The sequence below is a fragment of the Seriola dumerili genome, unplaced genomic scaffold (genome assembly GCF_002260705.1).
Source record: "Seriola dumerili isolate Sdu_G_001 unplaced genomic scaffold, Sdu_1.0 BDQW01000017.1, whole genome shotgun sequence".
Taxonomy (NCBI): domain Eukaryota; kingdom Metazoa; phylum Chordata; class Actinopteri; order Carangiformes; family Carangidae; genus Seriola; species Seriola dumerili.
Window position 1 is genome coordinate 7,950,739 of NW_019174272.1, and position 20,539 is coordinate 7,971,277.

The 20,539-nt window shown below is 42.8% G+C and overlaps 1 protein-coding gene across 2 annotated transcripts; it reads left to right on the plus strand.

Moving 5' to 3' along the window:
• The first annotated feature begins 265 nt into the window (after positions 1 to 265).
• Positions 266 to 20,357, plus strand: LOC111227470 (paxillin-like). 2 transcript variants are annotated; one of them, XM_022752997.1, is made up of 11 exons: positions 266 to 390; positions 10,772 to 10,980; positions 11,236 to 11,321; positions 11,414 to 11,553; positions 11,630 to 11,816; positions 12,750 to 12,864; positions 16,541 to 16,702; positions 16,786 to 16,959; positions 17,045 to 17,126; positions 17,270 to 17,418; positions 18,030 to 20,357. In XM_022752997.1, the coding sequence occupies exons 1-11, from the start codon at positions 378 to 380 to the stop codon at positions 18,294 to 18,296; spliced, it is 1,584 nt and encodes a 527-aa protein (XP_022608718.1). In that variant the 5' UTR covers positions 266 to 377; the 3' UTR covers positions 18,297 to 20,357. The 2 variants fall into 2 exon arrangements, with proteins under 2 accessions (XP_022608718.1, XP_022608713.1); XM_022752992.1 differs by lacking the exon at positions 266 to 390 and adding an exon at positions 5,904 to 6,024.
• Positions 20,358 to 20,539: the final 182 nt, after the last annotated feature.

Below are 20,539 nucleotides of genomic sequence, written 5' to 3' on the forward strand. Positions count from 1 at the left end.
CTAGGTATATGTTTTAGTGTTAGTTCAGTATCTATCTATCTATCTATCTATCTATCTATCTATCTATCTATCTATCTATCTATCTATCTATCTATCTATCTATCTATCTATCTATCTATCTATCTAATCTATCGAATCATAAATTAATGTGTAGTTCCTCCCTGTGGCCACTAGATATCGCTCATTACTGAGCCTCAGTCAGAGCGCGCGCTCAAGTGAAGTACACATGCACAAATCGCAGCGCGTTCACGAGAGCTATCCTGACCAACTTCCAGGAGGAGCAGTGGTGAAGTTCTGGGAGGAAAATTCAGACTTCGTAAACAGTCGAGAGGCTCACCGAACACAAAGCTGACACGGGCCACGACCAGGCAGCCACTATGGACGATTTAGGTAAGTTATGGAGTTGTTTTTACAAAGCTCGGTGTTTTGCTACAGCGGTCAGTGAGGAGCGGAGAGCAGGGTGGAGGAGTTAACGTTAACGACGAGATTTTACGTTGAAAAGACACTTTGTGGCCCAGTGTAGTCACACAGCTCAGGAAAAGCGAGATAATTGTGTTACAGTGCAGTGTGACTGTGTGACACATTTCTCATTTTACCCACTTTGTTTTTTTGTTTTTTTTAATATATATAAGCAGCGTAGTAACTTAACGGCTGGACATGGTTAGCCTTCACCACCACCTCCTTTTAAACTCTCCACCGTGTAGTAGGTGGATGTTTCTGATAATAACACCTCATTTAAATCAACCTGTTTTTATCAACATGTGTGCCAGAGGGAGGAGATATTTGGCTGACATTTTGACATCGAGCTTTAACATTACCTCCTCAACTTTTGCCCCCAGGCTATTCATTCCAGCTTTGAAGTGGTGGAGTCAACAGGCCTCCCCATTTAGACTGCTCAGTGCAGCACAATGTGAGCTCAGCCCTGGCTTGGCTGGCTTATAATGGATCTCCAGTCCGATGGAGCAGCCTTAACTGCTAGTGATACTTAACTGAACATACTCTCCCTTGGAAAGTCTTGATACGGGAGACAAAGGTGTCATTTGGACAGTAGAAAACGCTGAAATTGTACTGCTTGTTAAATACTGTACATAATGAGACATGTGGGAGTCACAAGTTCAATTCAAGAGGAAAAAAAACACTCAAAAGAAACTGAACATGGTCTCTCAGTATGTCAAAGGTGCTGATAACACTTGGTTGTAGGTAAAATAGTGGTAGTTGTTGGTAGGGTCCTGACCTTGTGCTTATCCTGTTGATTTCTGCTACTTTAATGGATGGAGCTGCTACACAATTGCTTGGTTAACTGATGATTAATTTCACATTAATAAATTAGAAGTGTCTTCATATCATATGGTTCCAAGACATAAACGTAACTTCTGGCTACCAGCCACAGTGGCTACATTTTAAAAATTAACAGTTGATTATTTATTTACTTGACACCATTTCTCAGTAGAACATGAATCTCTGATTGGTCCAATGGTTATCTGTCAAAATGGCTGTCAAAGTAGATAAACTTACTAGGTAAAAGCAGGTTTTTTCCAGCACGTTGATGGTGCCTGTTTTTGATGTTTCATTTCGTGTTAAAGTTACATTTACTACAAATGTGTGTGTGCTGATTGATGAATAAGTTGTTTTAACTACTCATATTATTTTTGGGGAGTTATCATTTATTAAGCTCTATACATTGACTAATGCTAATTCAGAGCCCAGAGTAACTGGGTGATTTGTGTGATTTGTATGACGATCAGTCCAACACCCAAAGATATTCGACTGTCACTGTTATAAACATGGAAAAACGGCAAACACTCACATCGAAGTAGTGATGTCTGGCATTTTTTCTTAATAAATGTCTGAACAATTAATCAATAATCAAAATTGACTCCATTATTTTTCTATCGATTGACAAATCATTAAAGCAACAAATTCTGTTGGCTCCACTTTTAAGATACTCTTATCACCCCCATGTCTATTACCAGCACTGATGACAATTAATAATTTATCCTGCCGGGGTAACTCCATGCAGTCAACTCCATCTATTTTTTTTGTGCCACTTTAACCAGCCTCCTCTTCGGTTCATTGGTCCTTGACCTTTGGCCCTGAACCTCTGAACTTCTAATTTTGTTGTCATAGTTTTCACCAGCTGGTCAGTTTGCTATATTTACCTTGCTAATTCAGAATAAATCGCTTGTTTTGCCTGTCAGGTATCTGTAGGAGTGCTTCCATTGTCCTGAACTCCCAAAGTAGAAAGGCAGTAGATTTGTGAATTGTTTAAGTGGAGAGACGATGGCCCACATTTTGAGCTTGGCCTGCTGTGAGAATACCTCCAGGGCACATTAGATGCTCTAGCTGCCATGGGCTAGTGAAAGGGCTGATTGTTGGTGGAGAGGGAGCCTGCAGCCTCACTGAAGTAGTGAGAACAGCAGGCTGAAGAAGGGGGCGAGGCTGCAGAGGAATGTCGAACATCACTCTGTATCAGGGTCTAAGGCCAAATACTCTCTGGGTCATGACTCACCTCCTACCACTACCACCAGAGGGAGGGCTGTCGGTTTCAGTTGGTTCTCCTCAAACACAAGTCCTCTGGTAATTGGAGACACGTCGAGATTGTAAAAAGGTCTTTGAGCTTTGAGCAAAACCATTAATTTTAAATGTCATTCAGCTGCTCTGCTACTAAAATCTAAACATTATTGTACACATCATGTAGCTAACCCCTCCCATGTCCTCCCTAAATATGCAAGAACAAACCATGTTAAATATTTGTAAATACTTTATGACTGTGGTCAACTGTACTTCCAGTAAATCCCCAGCTAACAAGCCCCCACAAGTCCTTGTCCTGAGGCTCACTGATGACTGACAGGTCTACATGGAGGTGTCTGGAAACCTGATCACACTCTACTCTTTCCGTCTTTGAATTGGTATCGATCTGCCCGTGTTGGTTAGCACTCGAGGAAGGGAATTCCCTCAGCAAAGTGTGAGCACTCCTCCAGTCTGCACCTCTGAGTCACAGTTTTCCAGAGGTTTTCTCCAATCAGTCCAGGCCAGGTGGCAGCCAGGCCTGACTTCACTGTCGTTACTGATTTGGCCCAGGGGGACAGGTCCTCACCCAGATGTGGCCCTGAAACCATATGTGACAGTGTCCTGTCTGTTTGCCTGTTTTGCTTCTGTGTTTCATGTTTGTGGGATAAGAAGCCGCCACTCGACTCTCTGTGAATTCCTCACGATCGTGTGAGATTCAAGCAGGCTGACCTCATTGGGCTGTGGACGCCCCGCTTCATGTCTGCAGGTTAACACAGAAGAAAATGGATTAGTGCAGCCTTGCATTACACTGGAGGGTCATGACTAAAGGGAGAATAAGACTCAAGCATGCTATACTCCTTTTGATTGTGAAATCCCTCTGTTATCGACCTGGCGAAGTGGGCAACTACCCCAGGAGCTCCAGGTTCACTGTGTGGCAGTTTGATTCACTGTGTATGTATTTGTTTAGCATCATTAAATCAAAATAGAAACAGAAATAAGGACCCAAAGGCACCTAACTTTGGGAACTCTTGCAAGTTAATCCAGTACAGATCAAATCAGTTGGGTTAGTTTTCGTAATGTGACCAGAAAATTGCACAATGCAGCAACATACACAAAGCAAAAGAACTGACGCATATTGTTACACCCTTCATGATTTAGCTGTTTCCTTTACAGACTATTATGTAGCTAGTAATTATTAGACGTCTGTATGTAAGTCAGCTTATACACACAGCTGTAGACAAATGTGGCTTAATCTTTATTTACTTTAATGAGATTGGCTCAGCAAGTAAAACATTGAAGAAGACGTAAATTAAAGACAGAATATTGCACGGTAGAGTTCAGTAACCTGCCAATATACAAACATGCCTTATTCTTGCAAAAACAAAAAAACGCAGCAGAGAGCATCTATGGGTCTGTCACAGCCAGGCCTAACAACCGCATGAGCCACTCAGCTCAATTTTCACCCACACACAGGTCCATGTGTAGCTACAGGCGGTGGTTATGAGGGCTGAAACAGCAGCACCTGCTACACATACATGCCTTTTGTAATCAGGCAGCAGTCCTGTTAGATTTACTGTAACTATATCAGTTAATCACCTTGTAGAGGAAGGCCATATTCTCCAGGCAGAAGTAAAAGTTGGCTGTTGTAGAAGCAGCATGGTCTTAAATGTTTACAGCGTTTGCACAGCATACCAAAAGATCTTAGAAGGTCTTTAGTGGTTTCTGTGTCCCAGTGCGTCGGCAGCACAGAGTTAGTGTTACCAGACTAGCTATCATCACCCCATGAGAGCTGCAAGGTTAGTGCATACCGGCCCTAACCAGCGGGCTCGCCTGCTAGGCCAGAGGGAAGCTCGGGGCTGTAAATCAGTCTTGTTCCCGAGCTCCACACCCATCCTGTTCTGGGTCTGGGGAAGAGAAAGCTGCATGGCTGACCTCATCGCTTAGGCAACAGACCCTGCCCCACATCCTGAGGAAACAGAGGAGAAAAACAATGAGCAGAGTCAGTGTTGGAGTCCAGCTAACATTGGTAAAAGGGGGGCAGCTGTAGGCCTTCAAACTGTGATCCTGCTGCCACAACAGCGTTTTCACTACCAAGTGCAGTGTCTCGCATTGTTGCTTCAGTTGCAGCACTCGTCACTCTTTTCCTCCTGCCATGCTGTTTCCACACCTTCCTTGTTTCAGACCTTGTAACTTGGCTCAGAGAACAGTGCTGATTGTTTTCCGGACAGTTCTGGGTAATGTAGTAGGAATCTGAGTCCAAGCTGGATTTTTCTAACATTACCCAAGTAGGGGAACACTTAAGGACATGTTTAAAGAGCGGGGAGTTTCATGTCTTTCAGCAGGACAGGAACTCTCACTTCTGTTTTCGAAACACTCAAGCTCCACTATTATGTGAAATGTAAATGTAAACTGTGAGAACTGTCAAGTGAAAACAAAAAGAAAAACATTCAACTTCAACTATTGTGATACTCTGACTCTGTCAGTCACTATTCAAGCGAAAAAAAAAAAACACTACCAAAGATTTACTGGTTGCAGTTTCTCAAATGAGATGTACCAAATTATTAATTGATTAATAGAAAAAAACCTTTTCTTGATTAGTGTTTCTCAAACCTTTTCACACCAAGGACCCCTAAACTGACACAAATTAGACGAGGATCCCACATCACACACAAGGTATTTGCTATTAGATGTTTTATTACAGAAAGTGTTTGAAACCCATGACCAACATATTCATACAGTCTGTCATTGTGTTACTTATGGATGGAGTTATAGTGGAAACAAATGATTCCCCTTTTTGCTGGGGACACCCAGGAACCCACTCCCAACCCCAAGGACCCCTGGGGTTCCCGGACCCCACTTTGAGAACCACTGTTCTAGATTAATGAATATTGAAAGTAACTGTTAGTTGTAGCTCTAGAGTGTGTTTCATTCAGGCAAAGTTAATGTACAGCTGCTAATTTTTAGACAATATTTAACATGTTTGAGGATTGGATTCTTCTACTAAATGAGCAAATGGGTTTTGTAGAGAGACGTGTTTAGATTTAGATAGTATGGTATTGGAAAAAATATAATTTAACAGAATATAATAAATATTGTATATAATAAAACAGAACAAAAAGATTACAGCCAAGCTACACCCAGCCCTATTGGTTATAAATCAGACTGGGTGGTGCAGACAACTGTCCTGTTCTTCTATAGGTTATCTACATGTCTGGAGCATGGCTGGATGTTTCAGCGTTTTAGTACAAGACAACACCGCCTTTCTTTTTGGGTCTTCCTCATTCTACATAATTACACTCCCGTATGGCACAAAAGATCACTCTCTGACATACAGTCCTCACACATGCATGGCTTTGAATGTGTCCACAGTGACTGGGTGTTACATCAGTCTTTAGACTTTCCCCTGTCATCTGATTTACTGGTCTGTGGGGAAGTGCTTTTATTTTGGTCCAGCGTTCTCTCGAGGGGGGTGTCATCTTTCGGATATGGGGCTGCTGAGCAGGGTATTTTTAGGTATGTTTATTTTGAAATAATCACCCCAAGATGCTTCTGTCTTTCTGATAGTATGCTATTACACTCATTCATCCTTTGTCTGTGTGGGCCTGTGTGTTATACTGTACTGTACCATTTTTAAGCTCTAAGGCTTGTCATTTATTTGAATATTCCTCTCTTGGTGCATTTTTTAATCTGTTTCCCATTTTCTCTCATTCACTCACATTCTCTGTCTCTGTGCCCCTGGTTTCTACCCAGCCCCCTGGCATCTCACCCCCTCTCCCTGGCCCCTGCCTGTCTTGTTTGATATAAATATCGTGTCGGGTTGGCCTGATGGGGTAGGGTTTCGCTGTGGGGCTGTGGCCGGTTCTGCTCTTTTGCTCCCTGGCTATAAACAGGTGAGCTGTGGACCCAGCGTTGCCCACATGTTAATAGAAGAGATTAGATGGCTCAGGTTCCTTCCCTGCCGGCCTGTCTGCGCTGTACTCCATGCTCTGTGGGAAATGTGCAGTAAAAACATTGACATCTCCCTTATCCTGGTATTCAAAGCATGCTGTAGTTAGTGGAATGAGTCCTGTAATTGTCAACACATTATTTTCATTTTCTGGACTGACAGATAGGGTTTTGTATCTGAGCACATTCCTCACCGGCTCTCTACCTTGAGTCCTGCGGTACTGGAGGAATGTGTGTTCTGCTTGAGTAGATTTTATTACAAAGCATCATTTTGATTCCCGGAGCGGACAGAGGAATGTGAGGAATTCCCCATGCACCTTCGCTCCCATCTGATAAACACTGCAGGACCGTGGCAGGGCCTTGAGTGAGGAGGGGGTGTGCACAGGCAGGACTGTACATGTACCCACTGCCACAAGAATGTACAGTATCCACATAACTCCAGACTTGTTTGTTGAACATAATGGAGATTAGTTACCACAGTGTGACCACAGATGGATCCTATGACAGAGTTAGCTACTGTTAAAGTAAATCGTATATTGTTTGACTGGGATTGATGAATTCATCTTGAATTATTAGTCCCAGTCATGTCCTTTTTGATGACAACTTTATTCCTCCAGACCCTGCACAATGGACTATTGAGTCAGGATGCTATTAGAGTAGAATTGGACTTTGTCCATCGCGGCTTCTACCCCCTGTCTGGAATGGAAAAGATTAGCTTGTTACTTGGCTTACAGTGCATGTTTGCATTCTTAATGCTTCTAACTCTTCTTGGACCAAACTCGTCTGAGGCTGGCGAAGGCCCGGTGTCCGTCCTCATGCCAGATTCAATGCTGCCCTCCTCAGGGACATAAGGGAAGCAAGAAAATTTCAGTAGCATCTTCATCTTCATCCTTTTATGACCTGCAGCAAATGATATCAAAGAAATGCACTTGATGGTCACTGCGAAGTGTGTGTGTGTGTGTGTGTGGATGTGTGTGTGTGTGTGTGTGTGTGTGTGTGTGTGTGTGTGTGTGTGTGTGTGTGTGTTTAATGGAGGCTGCTCTGTCAAAGGCTACAAAAGGATGTGAGCTGGAAGTTTTGGATAGTAATTATACTTTTCTGGTGCTAAATTTAAACAGGTCTGACTGTGTTACTGGTCTCTGCTAATGCCCTGTTTTGGTCTTTCTTTATCCTGATATAGAAATAGCAAAAACCATACTTGTGCATCTCCCACTGTGATTAATTTGCCGTCCATGTTAGGGCTGTGACTGATGATTATTTTTATTGTTAATTAATCTGTTGATTATTTTCTCTTTTGTTTTAATGTGAAATACAAGTGAAAAATCACAAAATTTCACAGTTTCCTAAAACCCAAATATGAGACCTTTTAAATAACTTGTTTTCACTATCACATAAGAAAAGCAGAATATCCTCCTGCAGGAACTGGAGAATGTTTGGTTAGTTGAAGTAGTTGCAATTTTCTGTTTATCGACTAATTAATTAATTGATTAATTGTTTTACCTCTAATCCTCATCTTCTTTGAAGCCCTTATATGTAGGACATGGACACCAAGAATGAAGGGCTAAAAGTAATTGAAACAATTTAACAATTGTCACTGGGACTGATCTGTTTTTCTACAAAAGAAAAACTTGCTGTAGTCACATAAAAAATCTATCCTTAGGGGCCTTAAAACCTACTGTAGTTTTATTACTCAGCAAGGAATGAATGCAGGCTTCATGCATTTGCCATCATAGTTTGATTTAAACAATGAATCTAGCCGTGATGCATGTCCCCTGTGGAGATCTTTTCTGGACTTGATGGGCCTCGGCCTGACTCACAGATGTGTACTATCAGCAGGTGGGAGGGGGTATAATGAGTGCAAAGACTCTATTACAGAGGGAGTCTCAAAAACTTGGCTCCATCTCCAAGTGTTTTGGAAGATCTCAGGCAGTACGGCTGTCCCCTCTGTCAAGGCCACGGAGAACTTTCTAGGAATACATTACCATAATTAGTCAGTTTTGGGCCATTTTCTAAACATTTGACAAGTTTTAAGAGCAGCTCCAAGTGAAATGTGAATCTAAATCTAAATCCTTCACTGTGTTTTAAATGAGTTACCTTTGTCCCAAAACCAGTTGTGGTATCTTTCTATATGGAGTCTTTGTTTTATGAGCAACAAAGTCGACTTCAGTAAGACCTTGTTTAGCATGTCAGCACCAGGTGCAGATTATTTTGAGCTGGTCATGATATTTCAGCACATTTGCACAGACATGGGCTACTTACTGAGCTTACCGCTTTAAATAGGCTTGTGCTCCCATGTGGTTTATGTCAAACTTCATGGCTAAAACATTTAGCTTCTCAGCTAGGATCTCCCTTTGCACTGAAGACGATGATGAAGACACGTGACTGAATATAGTGGAATTCACCACTTCATCTAACATCTAACCTTTTAAACTTATCCTAGTTGATTTGACCTTTGTCACAAGTTTTCTACTTTAGGTTTGACATAACAGCCGAAGTTATATTCACTCTGTAAATGGGAATTTGTGGACAAGAAGGCACTAATGAATTAGACTTCCACTGTTACTAGATACAGCGCCACTGAAAGGATACTGTTGTTGAAAGGATACTGTAACCCATGTTTGGCCCTCAAACCACTCCCCCCCCCTCCCCTCAGTAGACTGGCAGCATGTTGCTCACACTATCTTTGTCTGCTGACTGCTTCACACACACACACACACACACTCACACACACACACACACACACACACACACACACACACACACACACACACACACACACACACACACACACATATGCACATACACCTAACCCTAACTGGAGGATATTACAGGTACAGCAAGTGGAAAAAATAATGTGAGTACAGATACTGGACTTTTTAATGATTTAAAAGCTGAATATTTGTGATGCTCGATCACTGTGACCTGACAGTTTTTGTCTGTTATATTAGATGTTGTCTTTTATTTACTTATTATAAGATTAAATTGTAAAGGCTTTGTTGTTTGGTCTTTTAGTGGGAACAGCTATAGACCCTATACCATGCCTGACTTGATTTTACACAGCTGATTGTGAGTAGTGTGGAGGCAGTGTCTGCCATGAGTCTGTACGTAACTTTAATCAACTTTACATGAAGTTTTGAGTTAAATATTTACTTTTATGCAACTTTGTTTGAATTAATGGTGGAGTATTTGGAGAAGTAGAATTATTTAAACAACAGTATGACATAAATAATGATATTTTATTCCATTTATATACTTGTTTCTTCAAACAACTCCAAGGCGGGAGAGGAAATAAGTTTTCATCCATGAACAAATTCCAAATTTAGAGGAAAACTTTCTACTACATAGACTGTATTTTAGAGGTGGCAGAAGTGTTATTTATTTGGGCATTTTTCCACTTTACTTTTTTGGTGTTACAAGCTTAAATGTGCAGTGCTTCCTTGAGACGGACTGTCACAGGTCCAAGCCTGTGTAGTGTAGGAGTATGCAGCCAGTGATTGCGGTCTATTCTGGACAGGCTGAGGATGGATGGATTGTGTGATGTAAGAGTCTATTTTGTTCCTGCGTTCCTCCGAACACTCAGCAGGGCAACGCTGTGCCCCCTTAGCCCTGGACAGGATTCAGAAACACTGTCTGCCTGTCTGCTTCTTTGTTCCTATCAGTCTGGCTTGTTAAGTTCACACTGGTTCTCATAAAACACAGGCTGGTCACAGACATTTAAACATGACTCACAGAGGTATAACATACTGAAATGACACATCGAGCTCATTGACAGGTAGATGTCATTTTCAGCAGGCTTGTATTTATAGTGTGGACTGATGGAAAAAGTATGTTGGGGATTTCAGTGGGATATTTTATGAAGGCCTAAAAGGTTTAGGAATGTAAGTTGGGCTCAGTGATCAGTGGTACTTTTCCAGTCTGTGATGGTGACTGGGCCTAACCTTATCGTTGGGAGATACATGCTGAGGAGAAATCTTTTTTTGGAATGAGAAACTGGGTCCGACTCTCCACGACTGACTGTTCACAGCATGACACCACAGTCAGCGGTCGCCTCGGAGCCAAACAATCCCCGTAAAGAATTAAATGGTCTCCAGACCAACCATGCTGGCAGGTTGAGACATACAGCAAGAACAGTTCAGGAATGTTTGTATTACTGTGTCTAATTTTGAAAAGACTGTTATTTAAAGGAAAGTAAGACATTTTCTAATCAACTGTAAAAGCAAATACAAAGATTTTATGGGCCAGCACCACTGTGCGGTACATTATGTATGATTTACTTACAACCAACCCAATCAAATACAAACATCATACCTTTCAGACGCTTTGCTGGCGGACCTGGAATCAACTACGTCCCACATCTCAAAAAGACCGGTATTCTTGCCTGACGAGACCCCCTACTCCATTCCCACCGGAGGACACTCATACCAGGATGTGTCAGTTCCACCTCCAGTCCCTCCTCCACCCTCAGCCGAGGCGCTGAACGGCTCCCTGGTAGATCAGCCGGACTCCCACCACTCCTCTCAGCAGGTAAGTCACGTTAGATCACTGTAGTGTGATCATGTACAAAACTAAATTAACTGATGATTTTTTGTTGAAGCTCTTCAACAAACTGATTTATAGACTGTTTACCAAGCAAGAGAAAGTACAAGAATGCTACACAGCATGTTGGATATAGTAAATTAATGAAAGATGTATACATAATAAGATTTGAGCTCCTGGTAATGTCAAATTAAAAGCCAAGTAAAAATTTTTCAGTATGTCTGACTGATGTATCCTCTGCAGTCATTAGGTTCAGCGCAGAAGAGCTCATGGTCCAGGGACAGTAGCAGCTCTCCGTTGTCTCACATTGAGGAGGACCACGTCTACAGGTAGCCTGCCACACACCTGCGATGTTGTGGGTATAATGTTGAGCTTATCACGAGTTGTGATGGACAGTTTTCTCTTTACGTCTCCTCGTCAGTTTTCCAAACAAACAGAAGTCCTCGGACTCGTCAACAGCAGCCATGACCTCTGCCCTGGGCAGTAACCTCTCAGAGCTCGACAGGCTGCTGCTGGAACTTAACGCAGTGCAACAAAGCTCCCCTTCATTCCCCACAACAGGTAGACACAAAGCCTTCAGCTTTATCAGTTTTGTTTGTGGTGAGCAGAATGAGTTGTACTGCTAATGTGTCCGCAGAGGAGGCAGCTCCGCCCTTACCTTCCTGCAGCATCACCCACTATGAGAATGGCGGCGGCCCTGACATCATGGTGAGCCCTCCGCCTCAGGAGAAACCCAAGAGGAATGGAACAGAACGGTTAGACGAAACCCGACCCACTGTGGAGAGTCTGCTGGACGAGCTGGAGGGCTCAGTGCCTTCACCCAGGTACAGACAGTCTACCCCCCACAACTTCTCTCTAGCTTATGACACTCATTAAGCTGAAAAACAACCAGATGAGAGGGTGAAAGTTCTGCTTTCATAATACACTCAGATAAATGTATTACAGATTTTGACCAAATGTTCATTACGTTGATTTATTTCTTTAAGATTGCTTCAGTTGCACTTTGTTGCATTTGGTTTTATAAACACACACCTGTAAACACACCTCCACATCAGCCAAGCCCGAAAATGTTTCTGCGATATTTTGAGTTGCTTCCAATTTTTGCTATTTCCACTCAGATTTCTTTGTGTGCCAACTGAAAACAGGTTGATGGAAACATTAAAATTAGGGAACACTGTTTGGATCATCTTTCCTCAAAACCGTTCATACTGTTGCACTCATGTTTCCACGCAAAAAGTGGAAGTAGTTGTGTGAAGAATGAAAGAGAAGTTCAAACGCTACCTGCTCCTACCTACGTCTGCATACCTGGCCATTACAAAAATTGTTGGATCCACCGCAAACTCTACAGTGCTGATGACTTATGATAACTTCTCTCTCAGCACATGGTTTAACAAGACCATGTAAACAGATTGACAGTGGCATGAAAAGGGTGCCTGGTTTGTTTTGTTTGACTTTGTGATGTTTGTTTTTGGGGATTAGGAAAACGAGATATCTCCTCTCACACAGACAAAACATGAATGCATGCTGCCAGCCAGTTAGCCTGTCAGCTGTCGTCTCTGTTAAATTGCAAATTATAATAGAAAATGTGAAGCTTGTTCTCTGTGGTGTGGCTGTGGTGTGTTCGAGCTCTGAGCTTTACTTTTGCCTTAGGGTCAGAGGGAATCTCGTGGGAACAATAGATGTTTTGACTTCTGCTGTTAGCAAGGTTTCAACATTTGCATGTAATTACAGATCATTTTATAATTTGTATTTTCCAGCCCCCCTGCTTGCCACAGCGATTTGGACACCCCCTCTCAGCAACAAGCCAGAATTTCAGCTTCCTGTGCCACGAGAGAGTTAGATGAGCTGATGGCCTCTCTGTCTGACTTCAAGGTAAAAAGCAGAAGGAGTAAATACTGGAAGAGCTTCATTAATCAACAAAGTCAAGCTAGGGGATCTGTCATTTTCCCTGTAATTTCCCTCTCCTCTTCCTCTGCTTACTCTCTCATTTTTCTGTTCTCCAGCCCAGTTCTTTGGGCTCTCTGCTGGACCCAGCAGGAGCATCTTCCAGCTCTCCTCATCCTCCAGTCTCTTCCTCCGTCACCCCAGTGGCTTCTCCTTTTCCTAGTCTGTCCCACCCGTCTGCCTGTGCCTCTCCTCTCTTCTCTTTGCCTACTGGTCTAGAGCTGCATATAGACGAGGATGGAGGAGACGGTGGGGTGTCGATGTCCCATTCAAACCGCCTTGCTCCCCACAGTCCTATATCCTCACTTTCTGCAGCCAGTGATCTAGACCTGGACTCTATTATAGACGTCTCTGCCACCATGCTGTCATCCCAAACCAAGTCTCTGCTAGTCCTCTCTCAGTCCGCTTCTTCTAGTTCCAACCTGATGAGAAATAGCCCAAGTCCTTCCAATACCACCACCACCCCCTCACTTACTTCAGTTAACACTGTCCTGGACCACAAGTCCTCCAAGTGCTCCACTCCATCTGTAGAACGGGTCTCGCCCTCAAATACTGTTGGTAAATTCTCTTGTGCTCCTGAGACTGGGAGCAAGGGCTTTGCTTCTTTTCATGACCTTGATTTGAATTTCTCCTCTCCATCTCCATCAAAAAACCTCACCCCTCCTCTCTCAGCGCCAAAGACTCCTTCACCCCTCCCTGTCGCTCTCTCTGTATCTCCACCTTCTGCACACGCTTCCCCAAAAGCATCTTCACCATCTCCAGTCTCTTCACTGGTGTCCCCCTCTCCACTGGCCTTCACAGCCCCCAGTAGACAGCTGTTAGATGCGGCACCCACAACCCAGAGAGCCAGCCCCTTCACTGAGCAGCATCCCCCCATGGCTGGGCCTTCCCTGGATGAGGCACTAGACAAGCTGCTAGCAATGGGTTTTTCCCAGAATCACTCAGCAGCACATGTGGAAGAACCACAGCTGAAGATGGATGCACAGTGTCTGGGAAGAGGAATGCAGGAGCTGCACGAGGAACTCATCCTGCCCATGGACAGAAACAGTGTGCAGCCTGACACTTTCACCAGTGCCACCAACACCATCACAGACGACTCAGTGGACGGAGGCACTGATGGAAACGGAGATCTGGACTGGGCTGATGAGGAGCTGTCCGTGTCCTTCCATGACGGACTGGATGGCACCATGACGCCTTACACTGAGAGGCCATACACAGATGGCAGCATGACACCGATGACAGAGGCCAGCTGGATGGATGAGTCCATGACCCCGTCTACATGCCCCGGGACCCCTGACGTTGCCCTGGACCTGCCCATGCTGCAGACTCCAAATATAGACAGAGTGTCTGCATCCGGACATGTATGCATCTCCTCTCCTGCTCGACACATGCTGCGCTTGTTTTCTTCACATTTAGTTTTGATTTTTGTTCTTGCTTGTGAGATTGATGCTTCGACACAAGCTCTAGTGTCTGCTACACCAGTCTTCGCTCAGAGGGTTTCTTTCATGTGTTTTCTTGACCTGAAAACATGAAATATTTATTCAGTACTTTACTCATCAAGACTATTTTAGAAGTATTTTTGTGGACAGAGGAGAGATGTGAAGTGACTGGGAACAAGGAGACAGAGAGGGGGAAGTCACTAATGGTCACTAATGGTCATTTTAACACAGAAAAGACCATGATTGCTTTGTTTACATTTCATATCATCTCTTAAATCTTGGTTAGCACTGTCAAGTATAGGTGGAACAATTAGTCAATTAACTTATTTTTTGATTGACTGAAAAGAAATCAACAATTTTGATAATCAGTTAAGCATTTCAGTTATTTAATCAAGCATATATTTCAAATATTCACTTTTTTCAGTTCCTCATGTATTAAATGTTGCAGCTTTTCTATGTTTTATATTGTTTTAAGTTGCATATCTTTGAGCTATAGACTATTGGTCACATAAAACACCACATATTTGTTTCACCTTGCATAGACTACATGGCTTATTGATTATTCAGACAAGGTGCTCTGATTTCACTGTCCAGCCCAGTATTAGATGCTCATTTAACTGGGCAAAAACTATAGAGAAAAAACAGTATTATGTTTGAGCTTTGCATAATAAAAGATGAAAGAAACCCTCTTTGAGAAAATACATTGTCAGATAGAAGCTTGTGGAATAGACGTTAACTTGAAAAGGGGAGTGGCTCTTTCTAATCAGGAGGTTTTTTTTGATGCTGCACTTTATAAATAACTCACTGATTTCCAGTTTCAGTACTCAGCATGTTTACACATGTAAACCACAGTCCTTTTCACCTGCTGCACCAGTTTTGTGTGGAAGGAACCGAATGTGACCTCTGACCTGTGTTGTGAAGTCGGAGTGGTTGCTTGAGAGACTGAGAAGGCTGGGGGGGGGGGGCCTGGGGCAGAGTTTTGAAAGCATCAGACATAAGCATGCAAGAAGAGCATGAAGTGTGACTCTAAGCCCACTGACCACTGCTTCCCGGCCCATCAGTGATTTGAAAATCATAATCTGTGTGACTCACCTGCTGCTACAGAGCTCTGCTATAACTGCTTCAGCTGCTTTATGATTGGTGTGGACATATGATAAGTAACTCATCATTCCACCTCAGATAAAATCAGTGATTAGGCGCACCAAGGAGACTCCCAACGTACATCCCATGTACAGAGATGGTCTCCTGCGCAGGAAGATGGGACCCATCATTGTAAACAAGAACAGTTCTCAGGACCGCCTCATAGAAGAGCTTCAGGGAAAGCTCGGGATCGGCCGCTCAGAGCGGCGGCGTAAACAGTCTGATGACTGGCTGACCGAGGGTGTCGTCGTCAGTTCCAAACCCCAGCGTTTCCGTCCTGATGGGGCCTGCAGTGAGGTCGACAAGGTTGGCTTTAGTGTGCTGAGCAGTTTTCCCAAATATTTTTCTCCCCAATTAATTCACCCTTCGTTTTCTGCACATTCTCCTCCGTGTGTCTGCTTCCTTCTCTCTGTTTTTCTCTCCTCTTCCTCAGATCATAATTCCCCCAGAGTCGCCTGTCCCCGTAAGGAAGGTGCTCCCACCTCTCTCTCCCCCAGCCCCTCGCCGCCCTCCTAATGTAGAAGAACCTAAGCGGCCACTGGTTGTACAGCATCCCCTCGTTCCTATACCACCACCACCACCTCCTCCTCCACCACCTCCCTCTCCCCCTCCCCCTCCCTCTCCCCCTCCACAACATCCACGCATCCATGAACCAGTTCACGCTCCACCTCGGCAGATTATAAAAGCTTCACATCCACCACCACCACCACCACCCCTACCTCAGGAAGCTCTCGCCCCTAAACCAGAGCCCCCTCCTCCTGCTCTTACAATCCCGACACAACCTCCACCAGTGGAGCCAGTGATACCAGTTGCACCCAAAGTCCTGGTGTCTGTAGGCTGCCAAACAGAGTATGACCCTATCTTCCCTCCGATGCAGGCATGAACCCCTGTCTCTTATCCCTTCTGTTTTTCACACTGAGAAGAAGCATACTGTGATCATTATTTATCTTAGTAACCTCAGACTTTGCATTTCTCCCTGTGTTGTTTAGAAATACATAACTGTTTTCATAATTGACCCATTTCAGATTATGGCCCAAGGTAAGGGTGGTGTTCCTGGTGGGCCCCCAACACAGGTCAACAAGCTGGACAACATGCTTGGTAGCCTGCAGTCTGACCTCAACAAACTGGGTGTGCAGACAGTAGCTAAAGGAGTGTGCGGTGCCTGCTGTAAGCCAATCGTAGGACAGGTGAGGTGCTTTTATTAAGGTAATATATCTGGAATATGTAAGTAGAGTTTGCATACTAAAAGTCCACTATTCTGCTTGTGTAGGTGGTGACCGCCATGGGCCGCACATGGCACCCTGAACACTTTGTGTGCACACACTGTCAAGAGGAGATTGGTTCCAGGAACTTCTTTGAGCGTGACGGACAGCCTTACTGTGAGAAAGATTACCACAACCTGTTCTCCCCACGGTGCTACTACTGCAACGGGCCCATACTGGATGTGAGTCACTGCTGTTTACATGTGTGTGATCGTCTATATTGGAGTTAACAGTCAGCCACCAATGAATGTTGTCGTGTCTGTACAGAAAGTTGTGACGGCGCTGGACAGGACATGGCATCCTGAACACTTCTTCTGCGCTCAGTGTGGATCCTTTTTTGGCCCAGAGGGTACTGTGCTGTGATTTCTTCATCACTATGACTTGTATTTATACTCGAAATTGTGCACTCCAAAATCATCATACTTGATTTATAATTTGTTTACAGTATGGATTGTATAACATCTGTTGTTTGTTTCTGTTTTTCCTGTGAAGGTTTTCATGAGAAGGATGGAAAAGCCTATTGCAGGAAGGATTACTTTGACATGTTTGCACCGAAATGTGGAGGCTGTGCCAGAGCCATTCTGGAGAATTACATCTCAGCACTGAACTGTCTTTGGCATCCTGAGTGTTTTGTGTGCAGGGTCTGTAAAACTGGTGTTTTTATTGAACATTCGTATTGTCTTCCTGTCGACCATGCAACTTTTGTCCTCCTGGGTCAAAATTGACCTGATCTGTTTAAGTAGTATAAAGTATAAAATTATTACCCAATAATTGCATTACACCTTTTCAGTCGACTTCATTCCAACTCATTACTGTGACATTTCCACCTTCTTTTGGAATTTGATGGTAAATAAACCTAATTTACATAAAAATATATTGTGTTTTTTAGCTTAAAAAAAACAACAAAATCTTGAATTATTTTGACTATAGTTACAACCAGAGGAACATATGTTGATGGATTATCACAGACAGGTACATGTCAGTTTAATCAGGATGCTATTTTGAAACCATTTCAGTAGTGTGACCCATTGTAGTGGCCGGGTCAGATTTGACCCAGGAAGACCACAGATGCTATAAATTTGAATAAAACACCCAAAATCCAGCCAGATTTCTGATATAAAAACATTTGAAAGCAGGAAGGTTAATGCACCTGAGCTTGCCTAACACTGTATAGATAATATGACTCAACAAGATACTGTATTAAGAGTAAAAGTATGGGAATAACACCATCTTCCTCTGTCTGTGCCTACAGGAGTGCTTCACCCCGTTTGTGAATGGAAGTTTCTTCGAGCACGATGGCCAGCCCTACTGTGAAGTGCACTACCACGAGCGCCGTGGCTCCCTCTGCTCCGGCTGTCAGAAGCCCATCACTGGTCGCTGCATCACAGCCATGTCCAAGAAGTTCCACCCGGAGCACTTTGTCTGCGCCTTCTGCCTGAAGCAACTCAACAAAGGCACCTTTAAAGAACAAAACGACAAACCCTACTGCCACGGCTGCTTCATCAAGCTGTTCAGTTAGGGAGAGCATTTAGCAGCATCACATACTGTGTGTGTCAGGGCTTGGATCAGTATCTAAAGCATCTTTAGCACAGGTAGGGTGAGAATGGATCGTGTTTGTATCAAAGAAAGTTGTCTGTTTTTTATTGATGACATTGGAAGTGTGTATGGATCAGGTATGTGCATGAGGCTGAAGCACCACACTGTCTCTGCCAGACTAAAATACTTTTAACGTGTCCTTCAGATATGTGGAAAACCTTTTTTAGACTGACAGCCATTTATTTTTGAAGCTTTTATGGGTTTGAATTGGAGTATAGGCCTCAGATTGATGCAGACGTGCTCAGTATTTAAAGGACATTGAGATTTTTCAGAACATGAAAAAGTGACTTTAGAGGGGTTTTACAGATCAACACTGATGTGCAGAAGACATCATTTTCACCCAGTCTACTTTAGATGTGTTGGACATTTTCCACAGGCAAAGAGTTGTCATTTGTTTTTGTAACTCTCACAACATTGTTTTTTCAAGTCTTTTTAGTTGTTTTTTTTTCTTTATCTTACTGATCACTGTAGAAATCCATAAAATACTCTGAGTGTTTGACATTGTTGCTCACTGGTTGAGTGTGTCATTTTAAAAACCATTAAAAAAAGAGAAATGTAAAAATCTGAAAACCATAACAGGGAACAGGTGACCTGTTGTTTTTAGCATTACAATGTGACCTGTCTTTACTGATGAGCTTTTAGATAATTTTTTTCATGATATTAAGTTGGAAAGTGCAGATGGATAAAAAAAATGGGCTGAGTCAGTGTTGACAATTATTTTGTATGTGTGAAATTGATTGTAGTGTCACTTATTCAGCCTAAGCCTTATCTGAAGATTTTAAGTGTTGATACTAGAGTGTTACAAAGTTGAGTTTCTATTATAAATGAATCAAGAAGTAAGAATCAGTCAGTTTTACAGTCTCTAACGTCAGAATCTCAATCACACTTATTTTTTTAGCCAAAGGCAAACCATGCATGGGTGAATATTTTACAGTGATTTTCAATGAAATAATTCAATATGAAGCCATCCACCAGAAGCTGCAGTATTTACTCTCAATTACATGTTTGAATAAACCTCACGTTTTTGTGCTGCCAAATCATTCCTTATTTTTTCACTGTAGAAAAGAGAAAAACAATCTGAAAAGGGTTTGTTGCAGTTGTCTCATACAGCAAAGTGGAGCCTCACAAAGATATTGGAATAATATTGTGCATCTCTTAAACTACCATGACTGACTGTGAATGCATCTTCAGAAGTGTTTTTGTAAATATCCAATGCAGCTACGCCATAAGCTTAACGTTTAATAACCACTCATTGGAAGAGGGAGAGGGCTGGTGAGAAGGCAAAGCAAAGATACTTTGATATTTTTGGTGTCATTACTGTATTGAGAAGCTGATGAATGTTCACTGTTTTGAAAGAAGTAGTACATAATGCAAGAAAATGTGTAAATGTGCCTGTGATACTTCAGTAACTCTATGCAACTGTGGATTAACAACTTTGTATTTCAGCATCTTTCTTACATAACAGTCCGTCTGTGCCATTTTATCAGTACCTTGTCTAATAACACTGGCAAATTCAGCAAAATACTGAGAACAGGTCAATAGTCCACAGTTATTCATGTTATTAGTCTGTGAGTCCACTGAGAAATGTAGGCTGTTAAAATGAGAGCCTGGTGGTCTGTCAGAGTGAATGGTAGGACTAAGATGACTCTTCCCTCAGCATCTGAGTAGCATCTACTGTATGACCACCAGGTTGGGTCTGTACATGGTTTAATCGTGACATGCAGCAGATTTATCGGGCCTTTTGTCTTGTTCAGGGAATTCTAGAGCCTTAAATCTTTTCTCACTCTATTTAAGAGATCATGTAACAGTTGTCTTTTTGAATCAATTTAATAGAGTGTTATTTAACCAAAGCCATACCTTCTTTGAATTTTATTTTTTTTTGTCTGTTCACTTTTTCTTTTCTTTTCACTTCGAATGTCAATAGTTATGAATAGTGAGATTCCTCACCTCTAATCTGATTACGCAAATAAATTCTGTTTTGTTATCAAAATGCTTTCCAGAGGCTTCATTTTTGCTTATACTGTCGTTCGGTGCACTTAAGCTTCAGGAAACACAACAAATATAAGTCCAACTCTGCAAGGCCTCCTTCCATGATCAGATTATGTAAAAGGGCCCCTCACCCCTCCTATGGAGGAGCAAGACACCCAGCCTGGAAGTTGACAAGGC